General features: G+C 58.3%; 2 protein-coding genes and 3 long non-coding RNA genes across 8 annotated transcripts; all 5 read right to left on the bottom strand.

The window, feature by feature from the left end:
* Positions 1 to 230: 230 nt before the first annotated feature.
* LOC311429341 (olfactory receptor 6M1-like) lies at positions 231 to 1,181 on the bottom strand (the record flags this gene model as incomplete). Its single annotated transcript, XM_084540430.1, has 1 exon — positions 231 to 1,181. The coding sequence occupies one exon, from the start codon at positions 1,179 to 1,181 to the stop codon at positions 231 to 233; it is 951 nt and encodes a 316-aa protein (XP_084396556.1).
* Positions 1,182 to 5,845: 4,664 nt separating this feature from the next.
* LOC311429339 lies at positions 5,846 to 7,929 on the bottom strand. Of its 4 annotated transcripts, XR_014688232.1 has the most exons (6): positions 7,786 to 7,929; positions 7,668 to 7,686; positions 6,607 to 7,325; positions 6,185 to 6,244; positions 6,047 to 6,084; positions 5,846 to 5,970 (listed from the first exon to the last, which is right to left on the bottom strand). It is a non-coding gene; the product is annotated as an uncharacterized lncRNA (long non-coding RNA). The 4 variants fall into 4 exon arrangements; XR_014688230.1 differs by having other exon boundaries at positions 6,607 to 6,822; positions 7,043 to 7,929; XR_014688231.1 differs by having other exon boundaries at positions 6,607 to 7,686.
* A 422-nt stretch (positions 7,930 to 8,351) lies between these two features.
* Positions 8,352 to 8,600, bottom strand: LOC311429340. The gene is made up of 2 exons (XR_014688233.1): positions 8,514 to 8,600; positions 8,352 to 8,436 (listed from the first exon to the last, which is right to left on the bottom strand). It is a non-coding gene; the product is annotated as an uncharacterized lncRNA (long non-coding RNA).
* Positions 8,601 to 9,360: 760 nt separating this feature from the next.
* LOC311429336 lies at positions 9,361 to 9,571 on the bottom strand. Its single transcript, XR_014688225.1, has 2 exons — positions 9,517 to 9,571; positions 9,361 to 9,431 (listed from the first exon to the last, which is right to left on the bottom strand). It is a non-coding gene; the product is annotated as an uncharacterized lncRNA (long non-coding RNA).
* Positions 9,572 to 10,406: 835 nt separating this feature from the next.
* Positions 10,407 to 13,556, bottom strand: LOC311429335 (uncharacterized protein; the record flags this gene model as incomplete). Its single annotated transcript, XM_084540428.1, has 8 exons — positions 10,407 to 10,561; positions 10,847 to 10,907; positions 11,074 to 11,241; positions 11,330 to 11,376; positions 12,096 to 12,147; positions 12,260 to 12,335; positions 12,432 to 12,465; positions 12,954 to 13,556. Coding segments are annotated over 8 exons (1,196 nt in total), but the record flags the coding sequence as incomplete, so codon positions are not given.
* Positions 13,557 to 14,076: the final 520 nt, after the last annotated feature.

Below are 14,076 nucleotides of genomic sequence, written 5' to 3'. Positions count from 1 at the left end.
ACAACATTCACTCCAAAGGTTAATTAATTACATTGATGGAGGTGTCACTATCCAGTAGAATAAAATTGCCTTTTTATTTTTTTTCCCAATCCAATCCTGCATAAGATATGCTCCCCAACAGTCTGTCAGAAAAAAAAAAAAAAAAAAAAAAAAAAAAGAGAGAGAGACTTCAACAAAAAGGGCCAGGGGAGATTTTTCCAGGAGGGACTTCCTGCTGGCCAGGCGGATACTCATGGATTTCCCACCTGCTTAGTCATCCCCAGGAGCTTGCACAAAGTACGTTTCAAGGCTTCCTTCATCTGCTCATTCCTTAGACTGAATATGAACGGGTTTAAAAGAGGTGTGACGATGCTGGAGAGAACAGAGAGGATTTTGTTGAGGTGCGCAGAGTTCATCTGGGGCGGCCTGAGGTAGATGAAGATGGAGATGCCAAAGCCCAGGGAAACCACGACGAAATGTGAAGCGCAAGTGGCAGATGCTTTCTGCCTGCCCTGGTTGGACGGGATCCAGAGTATGGTTGAAATGATCCGGATGTAGGATGCTGCAGTCAGTGCCAGGGAACCGAGGAGCAGGACTGAAGACACCACCAAATCAGTCAACTCAACAACCCAAACGTCCGTACAGGCGAGGCGCAGGAGAGGCGCGCTGTCACAGAAGTAGTGCTCGATGACATTGGGACCACAGTAGGGCAGCCCGGCTCTGAGCACTGCTGATGGCAGGATCACGAGCAAGCCACCCACCCACGCGGAGAGGACAAGCTGGTTGCACACCCTTCCCGTCATGATGGTGGGATACCTCAGCGGGTGGCATATTGCCATGTACCGGTCACAGGACATGATGGCAAAGAGGAGGAACTCTGCTGCAACAAGGGAGAAGTAAAAGTAGAGCTGGCTGAAGCAGCCCGCAAAGGAGATGGTTTTCTTCTCTGACAGAACATTTGCCAGCATTTTCGGCACCAGAGTGGAGGTTGTGGAGATCTCGATGAAGGAGAAGTTGCTGAGGAAGTAGTACATGGGAGAATGGAGATGGCAGTCTACGTATACGAGTACGATGATAAGAGCATTTGCCAGGACAGTGACTAAATAAACAAACAGGAACACCACGAAGAAGACAATCTCTACCTCAAGGCTGTTAGGAAACCCCACCAGGATGAACTCTGTCACAGTGGTGGCATTCCCCATTGTTCCCCACACGTTTGCTGTCAGCTCTCCGAAAATCCAACTCATTCCTTTTAAATAAAGATCTTTTCTTAGCAGTCACATCTCCGTTCCTCCCCATCTAGCAGTCACCGATACTTGTTGCAGCTTTTCCCTTCAAAAGGACGGAGCAGACGAGTCCTTGCTGCCAAGCTGCTTCAGTGCCTCTGTTACCATCGCTCAGAATCGCCATCAAACACCTACATATGACTAGTTATTGTCACCCTGCGTTTTCTACAGCTGGATTTTCGGTTATGCGTGCTCAAAGTGACCAAACGTTGCATTTGCAAGGGAAATACCCCTGCTTAGACATGGGTTGCCTTCATCATGAACGTAGTTTGGGTGCCTTCCTGAAAGCTGTCGTGCCTGAATTCCCGATGAGAGGCTCAATTCTGGAAACGGAGAGGCAAAATCCAGAGACAGACTGAGAGAGAGAGGAAAAGATGATGCCTCATTCCCCATTTCTGTTGTACCAGCAGCAGAGCTCACTCTTCAGCTGAGTTATTATTGCACAGCACCCAGCAGGAGAAACACGGAGGAGCAAATGCAGGTGCAGGGTGATGGGGCTTGGAGTATTAGAACAAAAAGGGGCTTACGCTCTCATCGCCAATATAACCGTGGCTCTCCTTCAGGTCTGACAAGCTGTGCTCAGTCCCATGAGAATGGAGCAGTGCTTTCCATGGTCTGCATAAGTGCTGGCTGCAGATTCCTGTGGGAATTAGATTAGTCATGGCAAGAAAGCCTGAACAATTAATGCCTGAAACCTCTCAGGGAAGGAAGCCCCAAAAGTAATGTTCAGGAGTGGGGCAGAAGTGATTATATTATTATTTTTCTCTGTTTTCATGAAGAGGGCACATTTCACAATGGGACAAGAATACTCGATAGACTGTCTGAGAAATTCCAAAAGAAATGGTAAAATGATTGCCTCCCTCACAAACATTTGCACCTCAAAGTCCGGAGATTTCCGACTCAGAAGATTGAGGGAAGCAAATCTTAGCGGATGTGTACAAGAGGAGGGCACTGGCCGATTTGAGATTGATTTTGTCCTGCATCCACCAAGTCTTGATGTAGCATCACATGAAGTATGAGATCTTCAGCTTCAGGACATCTTCATCTGCATGAGATCTTCGTCTTCACGAGTATCTCATGAAGTATGAGACAACAACGGCATTTTCCAGTGAATCGGATTAGGGATGACCCCGCAAGGCTCCCAGCCCTCAGAAATACAACAGCAACGGGCAGATTCCAATCACTTCAATCACTTTACAGGGTGAATGTCTTTTTTTTGTTCTTTTGTTTTGTTTTGTTTTGTTTTGTTTGTTTGTTTGTTTGTTTTTAAGCTAGCACAAAAGTGCACACTCACAGGGAATTCCAGGGTCCAGTTCATCTGCCTGGTTTAGGACAGAGCTAGCCAAGGACTAGGAATGTTAATGCCTCTCTCATCTTAAATCCCATTAACCCTCAAAAACTGTTCAGGCGGATGTCCTTCAGGTCTCGTGGTGCTGTCTTGAGCAGTCCTAGTTCACTCACACTTTCTATTTGTGTGTAGTGGTTTAACACTGGTAGGTAGGAAGCACCACCATGCCGTTCTCTTACTCACCGTCCTCAAAAAGGGGAGAAAATAGCAAAAAAAGAAAAATAAAAAATAAAGACTCATGGGTTGAGATGAAGACAGGGAGATCGCTCGTACTCATGGTACCACAACAGGCAAAACAGGCTCACCTGATGGGAGATTAATGTAATTTGGGGAGATTAATGTAATTTATTGCCTATCGATAACAGACTGGAGCAGTGAGAACCAAAGGCAAACCCAAACCACCTTCCTCCCACCTTCCTCTTCCACCTTCTCCTCCCAAGCAACGCAGGGGAACGGGGAATGCCATCAGTCCATACTGCTTCGTTGGCGATGCTCCTTCATCCTCGCTCTCTTCCCTCACCCCAGCATGGGGTCCCTCCCAGAGACGTCCTTCCCGAACCGATCCCACAGGCTGCGTGCAGTTCTTCCTGTGGGGCACTGTTCTTGGGGAATGGATGTCTCCAGCACGCGTCCTCTCGGTTAGGTTATCACAGAAAAACTGTGCTGGAGCTATGGCCACGCACTCGGGCTGGTGCATGGCCGTTACTGCTGTCCCTGCACTGCTGTGCTGAACAGGCTGGAAATCCAGCATCAATTTGAGGGACTGTGGCCTGTGGGCGAATCTACATGGGGGCATGGACACCCCAACGGGTCTGCATCTGTGGATATGTCCAGAGTGCAGAAGGTACAACCCTGAAGGGCTCTGAGTCTCTGAGTCTCCGAGTCTTTGAGTCTACCATGAGTCTACTATGAGTCTGTGCGTCTGCTAACGATGAGTCTACAAGTCTACGAGTCTTTGAGTCTATGAATCTTTGAGTCTGTGAGTCTCTGAGTCTTTGAGTCTGAGTCTTAGTGTCTGAGTCTTTGAGTCTGTGAGTCTGAGGCTTTGAGTTTGAGTCTCTGAGTCTTTGAGTCTGTCAGTCTGAGTCTACAAGTCTACGAGTCTGGGTCTATGAGTCTTTGCCTTTGAGTCTGAGTCTACAGGTCTACAAGTCTATGAATCTGAGTCTGAACCTTTAAGTCTAAGAGTCTTTGAGTCTTTGTGTCTGAGTCTTTGACTCGTTGAGTCTATGAGTCTTTGAGTTTGAGTCTGTGAGTCTGAGTCTACAAGTCTACAAGTCTATGAGTCTGAGTGAGTCTTTGGGTCTATGAATCTTTGAGTCTTGGAGCTTTTGAGTCTGAGTCTTTGTCTGTGAGTCTGTGAGTCTGAGTCTATGAGTCTTCAAGTCTATGAATCTTTGAGTCTGAGTCTTTTTGAATCTGTGAGTCTTTGAGTTTTCGAGTCTGAATCTCTGAGTCTTTGAGTCTGTGAGTCTTTGAGTCTATGAATCTCTGAGTCTTTGAGTCTTTGGGTCTATGAAACTTTGAGTCTTTGAGTTTGTGAGTCTTTGAGCCTGAGTCTGTGAGTCTGTGAGTCTTTGAGTCTTCAAGTCTATGAATCTCTGAGTCTTTGAGTCTGTGAGTCTTCGAGTCTATGAATCTTTGAGTCTTTGAGTCTGAGAGTCTTTGAGTCTATGAAACTTTGAGTCTGAGAGTCTACGAGTCTGAATAAGGCCACAGAGGAGCAGGTGAGGTGGCATGAAGTGACTGTGGCCACGGATAAGTGCACACTGCAGCAAGTACACCACTGGTGGGACCGTGCCTCATGGATAAGGCCACACTAGAGCAGGAACACCCCAAAGGGATGGAGGCCTCGTCATAAGCCAGGATTCTCTACCTCATCCAACACAACGGGTCTTCGGGGATGCATCAGGAGCGTTAATAGAGAGTTAACTGCCAGGGGAGGTTGAGGTTGGATGTTAGGAAGAACTTCTTTACCGAAAGGGTTGTTAGGCACTGGAACGGGCTGGAATTTTGGGTGGTCAAGGATATTCGCTTAGGTCAAGGATATTCCACTTTTTCGCAAGGATATTTCACTTTTCTTCACGGTGCTCAGCGAATTCCCTTCGAGAAACAGCCAGGAGCGGGCGTAAAATTATGAAATGTGGGTCAAAATTAAGGAGCAGGCCAGCAGAGGCCATCTGGTGCAAGGATCTGGCAAACGAATCCTCCTGAAGGCACCGTTGAGGCACACGCAGGACGAGGAGGCGATCCGGGACGGAGGCTGAGAGCTGGGGGCGTTCACCCTGGGGAAGAGGAGGCTCCTTACTGCAACGAATGAAATTTCTGCTTGCGAAAACTTCCTAAAATTCCTAAAATTGAGCCTCGGAGAGTTTCTTCGACCCGCTTTTACAGTCTCAGCAGCTGCCAAGTCCGCGTTGATCTTCCCGGGAGCAGCGCCGGTACTTTGAGGACCACCAAGCGATGCGACAACCGCCACAGCCGCTCTCGCCCAGAAGAGGAGGGGAAGAAGGAAAGGAAAGAAACAGCTCAGGGGTACACGTGGGGACAGTTTAATTAATAATAAGTATGCAAATATTACAAATAATTATTAAGGGAAAATAATTATTAAGGGAAAATAATTATTAAGGGAAAATAATTATTAAGGGAAAATTATTATCATATATTTTTTAAAAAGGGAAAGGGGAAAAAGGAAAAAAAAAAGACGAGCAAAGGCCGTGCGGGAGTGCAGAGGAAAGCATTTTCCTCCCCAAAACGAGCCGATTTCTGCAGCTCCGGGAGCTTTCTGGTGCCAAGATCCTGAACTGCAGCACCCGACATTTGGGTGGAGAAGCCCAGAAATGGAGTCCCACCGGCACCTGCTGAGGAGGGTGAGGTCTTCTTCATGACGATGGCCCAATGGGCGAGGTCTTCTTCATGACGATGGCCCAATGGGCGATGTCTTCTGCACGATGATGGCCCAATGGGCGAGGTCTTCTGCATGATGGCCCAATGGGCGAGGTCTTCTTCATGACGATGGCCCAGTGGGCGATGTCTTCTACACAAAGAGGTCCCAACGGGCGAGGTCTTGGGCGTGAGGTCCCAACGAGTGGTCTTCTGCATGAGGCAACTCGAGGAACGGAAGCTTTTGGCCCACGCGGTGAGCACCAGGAGATGCTGGAGCCCCCCCAAGGCGGAGGAGCTCCGACGCCCGAGTCTCGGTCCCTCGGGGGTCCTCTTGCAGGAGGAAGCGGCCCGCGGGCGCCGAGGTGGGCGTAGGATGGAGAGGAGGTCCTCTGGGGGCGGGGAGTCTTCCGCGGCATGGGGTGGGGGGTGTGGAGAAGCTTCTGGAAGGACTTATCGCATGGCTCGGGTCACCTCGGTGGCTTCTGGTCGCTTGGTGGCACGTGGTCACCTCGGTGGGTTGAGGACCACCTCGGTGGCTCGTGGTCACCTCGGTGGCTTGGGGTCACCTCCTCTGCTTGGGGACACCTTTGTGTCTTGGAGGTCACCTCCTTGGCTCAGGGACACCTTGGTGGCTTGGGGTCACCTCCTTGGTAGCTCAGGGGTCACCTTGGTGGTTCAGGGTCACCTCCTCAGCTTGGGGACAATTCTTTGGCTTGGGGGGGTCACCTCGATGGCTTGGGGTCACCTCCTTGGCATGGGGACACCTTGGTGGCTTGGGATCACCTCCTTGTCTCAGGGGTCCCCTTGGTGACCACCTTGGTGGCTCGGGGACATCTTGGTGGCTTGGGGCATCACCTCAATGGCTTGGGGTCACCTTGGTGGCTCGGGGACACCTCCTTGTCTTGGGGACACCTTGGTGACTTGGGGGTCACCTCGATGGCTTGGGGTCACCTTGGTGGTTTTGGGTCACCTCCTTGGCTTGGGGACGCTCCTTTGGCTTGGGGGGTCACCTCAGTGGCTTGGGGTCACCTTGGTGGCTTTGGGTCACCTCCTTGACTTAGGGACACCTTGGTGGCTTGGGGACATCTCTCTGGCTTGTGGGGTCACCTCCTTGTCCTGGGGTCACCTTGGTGGCTTTGGGTCACCTCTTTGGCTTGGGGACACCTCAATGTCCTGGAGGTCACCTCCTTAGCTCAGGTGTACCTTGGTGGCTTGGGGACATCTCCTTGGTGGCTCAGGGGTCACCCTGGTGGTTCAGGGTCACCTCCTCAGTTGGGGACACCTTGGTGGCTTGGGGGGGTCACCTCAATGGCTTGGGGTCACCTCCTTGTCCTGGGGTCACCTTGGTGGCTTTGGATCACCTCCTTGTCTCAGGGGTCCCCTTGGTGACCACCTTGGTGGCTCAGAGTCACTTCCTTGGCTTGGGGACATCTTGGTGGCATCTCCTTGGTAGCTCAGGGATCACCCTGGTGGTTCAGGGTCACCTCCTCAGCTTGGGGACACCTTGGTGGCTTGGGGGGTCACCTCAATGGCTCGGGGACACCTTGGTGGCTCGGGGACACCTCCTTGTCTTGGGGACACCTTGGTGACCTGGGGGTCACCTTGATGGCTTGGGGTCACCTCGATGGCTTGGGGTCACCTCCTTGTCTCAGGGGTCCCCTTGGTGACCACCTTGGTGGCTCGGGGACATCTTGGTGGCTTGGGGCATCACCTCAATGGCTTGGGGTCACCTTGGTGGCTTGGGGACACCTCCTTGTCTTGGGGACACCTTGGTGACTTGGGGGTCACCTCGATGGCTTGGGGTCACCTTGGTGGTTTTGGGTCACCTCCTTGGCTTGGGGACGCTCCTTTGGCTTGGGGGGTCACCTCAGTGGCTTGGGGTCACCTTGGTGGCTTTGGGTCACCTCCTTGACTTGGGGACACCTTGGTGGCTTGGGGACATCTCTCTGGCTTGTGGGGTCACCTCCTGGTCCTGGGGTCACATTGGCAGCTTGAGGTCATCTCTCTGGCTTGGGGTCACCTTGGTGGCTCGGGGACACTCCTTTGGCTTGGGGACACCTCGGTGGCTTAGGAGGTCACCTCCTTGGCTCAGGGGTCCCCTTGGTGACCTGCTTGGTGGCTTGGGGTCATCTTGGTGTGTGGGGGTCACCTTGGTGGTTCAGGGTCACCTCCTCAGCTTGGGGACACCTTGGTGGCTCGGGGACAATTCTATGGCTTGGGGGAGTCACCTCAATGGCTTGGGGTCACCTCGGTGTCTTGGAGGTCACCTCCTTGGCTCAGGGACACCTTGGTGGCTTGGGGACATCTCCTTTGTGTTACCTTGGAACCTCAGGGTCACCTCCTAGGCTTGGGGACACCTTGGTGGCTTAGGGGGTCACCTTCTTGTCTCAAGGGTCCCCTTGGTGACCACCTTGGTGGCTTGGGGTCATCTTGGTGGCTCAGGGGTCACCCTGGTGGTTCAAGGTCACCTCCTCAGCTTGGGGACACCTTGGTGACTTGGGGGTCACCTCGATGGCTTGGGGTCACCTTGGTGGCTCGGGGACACCTCCTTGTCTTGGGGACACCTTGGTGCCTTGGGGGTCACCTCCTGGTCCTGGAGTCACCTTGGTGGCTTGGGGTCACCTCCTTTGTCTCAGGGGTCCCCTTGGTGACCACCTTGGTGGCTCAGAGTCACTTCCTTGGCTTGGGGACATCTTGGTGGCATCTCCTTGGTAGCTCAGGGGTCACCTTGGTGGTTCAGTCACCTCCTCAGCTTGGGGACACCTTGGTGGCTTGGGGGGTCACCTCAATGGCTCGGGGACACCTTGGTGGCTCGGGGACACCTCCTTGTCTTGGGGACACCTTGGTGGCTCGGGGACACCTTGGTGACTTGGGGGTCACCTCGATGGCTTGGGGTCAGCTTGGTGGTTTTGGGTCACCTCCTTGTCTTGGGGACACCTTGGTGGCTTGGGGTCACCTCCTCAGCTTGGGGCCACCTCGGTGTCTTGGAGGTCACCTCCTTGGCTCAGGGACACCTTGGTGGCTTGGGGACATCTCCTTTGTGTTACCTTGGAACCTCAGGGTCACCTCCTAGGCTTGGGGACACCTTGGTGGCTTAGGGGGTCACCTTCTTGTCTCAAGGGTCCCCTTGGTGACCACCTTGGTGGCTTGGGGTCATCTTGGTGGCTCGGGAACACCTTGGTGGCTCAGGGGTCACCCTGGTGGTTCAAGGTCACCTCCTCAGCTTGGGGACACCTTGGTGACTTGGGGGTCACCTCGATGGCTTGGGGTCACCTTGGTGGCTCGGGGACACCTCCTTGTCTTGGGGACACCTTAGTGCCTTGGGGGTCACCTCCTGGTCCTGGAGTCACCTTGGTGGCTTGGGGTCACCTCCTTTGTCTCAGGGGTCCCCTTGGTGACCACCTTGGTGGCTCAGAGTCACTTCCTTGGCTTGGGGACATCTTGGTGGCATCTCCTTGGTGGCTCAGGGGTCACCTTGGTGGTTCAGTCACCTCCTCAGCTTGGGGACACCTTGGTGGCTCGGGGACAATTCTATGGCTTGGGGGGGGTCACCTCAATGGCTTGGGGTCACCTCCTTGTCCTGGGGTCACCTCGGTGGCACCTTGGTGGCTTGGGGGATCACCTCAATGGCTCGGGGTCATCTCTCTGGCTTGGGGACATATTGGTGGCTTGGGGGGTCACCTCCTTGTCCTGGGGTCACCTTGGTGGCACCTTGGTGGCTTGGGGGTCACCTCGATGGCTCAGGGTCACCTCCTTGTCTTGGGGACACCTTGGTGGCACCTCGGTGACTTGGGGGTCACCTCGGTGGCTCGGGGTCCCCTCCCTTTGTCCCCGCCCCCCAGGTGACACAGCCAGGCGGGGTGGGGTCTCACGGGTGTTTATTGGGGGGCGGGGCCCAAGGGGGCCGTCCCCAGGGCAGCGGTGACATTGGCCTGCGGAGAGGGACAGCGTGTCACCCCCGTGTCACCCCCCGGGGGTCCCCCGGGTGTCCCCCACCCCCGCCGTGTCCCCGCTCACCTGCAGCAGCGTGGCCACCTGCGCCGCCGTGAAGCCGGGCACTGCCACCAGGTCCTCCACCTGCGGGGACAGTGGCACCCACGGGTGGCCCTGGGGACAACGTGGGGTGCAGGGAGGGGTGGGGACAGTGGGTGTGCCGGTGGGGTGGCGCGGGGTGACAGGGGGCACCCAGGGGTGGGGTAGGACATGTATGGGGACGCTGGGAGGTGACACAGTGATGTGGGACATAGGAGGGGACACCCAGGGGTGGCACAGGGTGACATGGGGCATGTTGGGGGACACCCAGAGGTGGCACAGGGTGACATGGGGCACGTTGGGGGACACCCAGAGGTGGCAGAGGGTGACACTGGGTGACATGGGGCACACTTGGGGACACCCAGGGGTGGCACAGGGTGACATGGGACATGGCAGGGGACAACTGGGGGTGGCACAGGGTGACATGGGATGTGCCTGGGGACACCCAGGGGTGGCACAGGGTGACATGGGACATGGCAGGGGACACCCAGAGGTGGCACAGGGCAACAGGGGACACACCCAGGGGCACCCAGAGGTGGCAGAGGGTGGCATGGGACAGGGCTGGGGACACCCAGGGGTGGCATGGGGTGACATGGGGCACGTTGGGGGACACCCAGGGGTGGCACATGACACGCATGGGGACACTGGGAGGTGACAGTGACACAGTGGGACATAGGAGGGGACACCCAGGGGTGGCACAGGGTGACAAAGGACGTGGCTGGGGACACCCAGAGGTGGCAGAGGGTGGCACAGGGTGACATGGGGCATGTTAGGGGACACCCAGGGGTGGCACAGGGTGACACGGGGTGACAGGGGACACACCCAGGGGCGACACAGGACACATCCGGGGGCACCCAGGGGTGGCACAGGACATGTCAGGGAACACCCAGGGGTGGCATAGGACATGCATGGGGACCCTGGGAGGTGACAGTGACGTGGGACATGGCAGGGGACACCCAGGGGTGGCACAGGGTGACATGGGACACACCCAGGGGCACCCAGGGGTTGCACAGGACATGCATGGGGACACCTGGGGGTGGCACAGGGTGACACAGGGCACACCTGGGGACACCCAGGGGTGGCACAGGACATGCATGGGGACCCTGGGAGGTGACACAGTGACGTGGGACATAGGACGGGACACCCAGGGGTGGCACAGGGTGACATGGGATGTGCCTGGGGACACCCAGGGGTGGCACAGGACATGCATGGGGACACCTGGGGGTGGCACAGGGTGACATGGGGCATGTTGGGGGACACCCAGGGGTGGCACGGGGTGACATGGGACATGGCAGGGGACACCCAGGGGTGGCACAGGACATGGCAGGGGACACCCAGGGGTGGCAGGAGGTGACACAGGACATGGCAGGGGACACCTGGGGGTGGCAGAGGGTGACACAGGGTGACATGGGACATGGCAGGGGACACCCAGGGGTGGCAGGGGGTGCCATGGGACACCCGGGGGTGACACAAGGTGACAAGAAGACACAGGGGGGGAGGTGACAGGGGGGAGGTGACAGCGGGGAGGTGACAGGCACTGACCGTGCGGAAGGGGCCGTGCTCCTGGCGCCAGGCTCGGACGCGCCCCCCCCGGCGTGGCCCCAGCCCCCGCAGCTGCGCCGGGTCCCCCCCGTTGAGCGCCCGCAGGACGTGGGCCCGGACCCCCGCCTCCAGCCGGGGGGCGGCCACCGCCTCCCACTGAGGACAGCCCTGGGGACAGCGGGGGACGCTGAGGGGGGGGAGGGGACACCAACGGACCCCCCCTGTCTGGGTCACGGCCCCCCCTCGAGGGACTCACCTTCTGCCGCCGCCGCAGCACCACCAGGGAGGATGGGGAGGGGGCGCCTGGGGGGCAAAGTGGGACGGGGGGGGCATTTGGGGACATTTAGGGGGAGGGAGGGGACATTTGGGGACATTTAGGGACATTTAGGGAAGGGGGGACATTTGGGGACATTTAGGGATGGGGGGACATTTGGAGACGGGGGGACATTGGGGGACATTTTGGGACAGTGGGGGACATTTGGGGGGAGGGGGGGACAGGGGGGACATTTGGGGACATTTAGGGATGGGGGGGACATTTAGGGATGGGGGGGACATTTAGGGACATTTGGGGCCATTTAGGGACATTTGGGGACATTTAGGGATGGGGGGACATTTGGGGACATTTAGGGGGAGGGGGGACAGGGGGGGACATTTGGGGACATTTAGGGACAGGGGGGACATTTGGGGACATTTAGGGACAGGGGGGACATTTGGGGACATTTGGGGATGTTTGGGGACATTTGGGGATAGGGGGAAACTTTGGGGACATTTGGGAATGGAGGGGACATTTGGGGAGAGGGGGGGACATTTGGGGACGGGGGGACACTTGGGGACATTTGGGGATGGGGGGACACTTGGGGACATTTAGGGATGGGGGGACATTTGGGGACATTTGGGGACATTTAGGGATGGGGGGACATTTGGGGGGGGACATTTAGGGGGAGGGGGGACATTTGGGGACATTTAGGGACGGGGGGGACATTTAGGGGGAGGGGGGGGCTTTTTTTTTGGGGCCACCTTACCCGGAGGAGAAGGAGGAGGAGGGGAGGGGGGTGGGCGCCGCTTCTTCAGCCTCTGGGGGGGGAGAAATAAAGGGGGGAGGGGGGTGAGCACCCATGGGTGCCCCCCCCGGTGGGTGCTGGTGTTGTCACACCCCCCCGTGTCCCCCTGTCCCCCCCCGCGTCACCTGCAGGGTGTTCTCAGCGTCCTCCAGCCAGCGCTGCAGGGCCCGGTCCTCCGGGGGGGGCGTGGAGGGGGGGGTCCTGGGGGGGGGGGGAGGGGGACACAGGGCAGGGGGTGGCACAGGGGGACCGGGACCCCCCCCCGTGTGCCCCCCCCTCGTGTCCCCGTGTCCCTACCTGGACTCGGGGGCGTCGCTGGCCACGGTGGCACCTGAGGGGGGGGGGTCAGGGGGTCCCAAATAGCCCCCCCATGTCCCCCCCTGTCCACATCCCCCCCTTCCCCTTCATGTGTCCCCCCAGCCCTCCCCCATGTCCCCAGTGCCCCCCCACCCCTCCCCATAACCCCCCAACCCCCCCCAGTGCCCCCCATAACCCCCCAACCCCCCCCAGTGCCCCCCATATCCCTCCCCCATAAGCCCCCCACCCCCTATAAGCCCCCCCCACAGTCCCCAACCCCCCCATAACCCCCCCACTACCCCCCAACCCCCCCATGACCCCCCAATCCCAATTACCCCCAAAAACCCACCCATAGCCCCCCCCCACCCCCATGACACCCCCCCAACCCCCCTCCCCATAACCCTCACCCCCCCAAACCCCCCCAAACCCCCTCCCAACCCCCCACCCCCAAAACCCACCCCAACCCCCCCCAAATCCCACCCTAAACCCCCCCAACCCCCCCCCAACCCCAATCAAACTCACCCCCTCCCTGCCCCCCCCCCCCATCTGCAGCGGGGGGGGGCACCCGGCGAGCCCCCCGGGCGAAGCTGAGGGCTCGGCGGCCTGGGGGAGCCCCTGAGGGGTGGGGGCAGAGGGCGAGGAGGAGGAGGAGGAGAGGGGGGGCCCGGAGAGCTCGGGGACCCCCCCCCAAACAAGCGGGTGAGGCGGCTCTCCCGCAGGGGGGGGCGCCCCCCCCGCCGCAGGGCCCCCAGCACCCTGCGCAGCACCCCCAGCGAGGCGTTGGTGGCCCCCCCCTCGCGCAGGCGAGCCCCCCAGCCCCGCTGCGCCGGGGGTCTTCCAAGCCCGCCAGGTCGGCCAAGGCCAAGGTGGGGGTCCCGGGAGGGGTTTTTTTTTTTGGGGGGGGGGCTCCCGGCGCACCCACAGCACCAGGTGGCCCCGGCTGGAGGAGGGGTTGAGGAGGGTGGGGGCGGCGCGGCGGAGGGCGCCCAGGGAGGCGACGAGGAGGGAGGGGGCCGGGGGGGGGCCCAGGGGGAGGCGGGTGAGGCCTGGCACTTCGGGGGGGCCCCCCCGGGGTTGGAGGATGCGCAGCGGGGGGGAGCCCGCCGGGGCCAGCAGGTCGCGGAGCTGGGGAGAGAAAAAGGGGGGGGGGGTTAAAGGGGGGGTGGGGGGGGGTTAAAGGGGGTTGGGGGGGGTTATGGGGGGGTTTGGGGGGGTTAAAGGGGTTTGGGGGGGGTTATGGGGGGGAAATGGGGGGTTTGGGGGGGTTAAAAGGGGTTTGGGGGGGGAAATGGGGGGTTTGGGGGGGATATGGGGGGGTTTGGGGGGGAATTGGGGGAGGTTTGGGGGGGTTAAAGGGGTTTGGGGGGCGTAAAAGGGGTTTGGGGGGAATTGGGGGGGAAAATGGGGGGTTTGGGAGGGTAAAAGGGGTTTGGGGGGGTTATGGGGGGGTTTGGGGGAGAAGGGGGGAGGTTGGGGGGGTAAAAGGGGTTTGGGGGGAAAATGGGGGGGTTTGGGGGGGTAAAAGGGGTTTGGGGGGGATATGGGAGGGGTTAGGGGGGGTTTGGGGGGGGTTAAAAGGGGGTTTGGGGGGGAATTGGGGGAGGTTTGGGGGGGGGTTGGGGGGGGTTTAAAGGGGTTTGGGGGG

Source organism: Aythya ferina, assembly GCF_964211825.1.
Source record: "Aythya ferina genome assembly, contig: HAP1_SCAFFOLD_669, whole genome shotgun sequence".
Classification (NCBI taxonomy): domain Eukaryota; kingdom Metazoa; phylum Chordata; class Aves; order Anseriformes; family Anatidae; genus Aythya; species Aythya ferina.
Note: the sequence above shows the minus strand (reverse complement) of the source record. Positions and strands in the feature narration are given on the sequence as shown.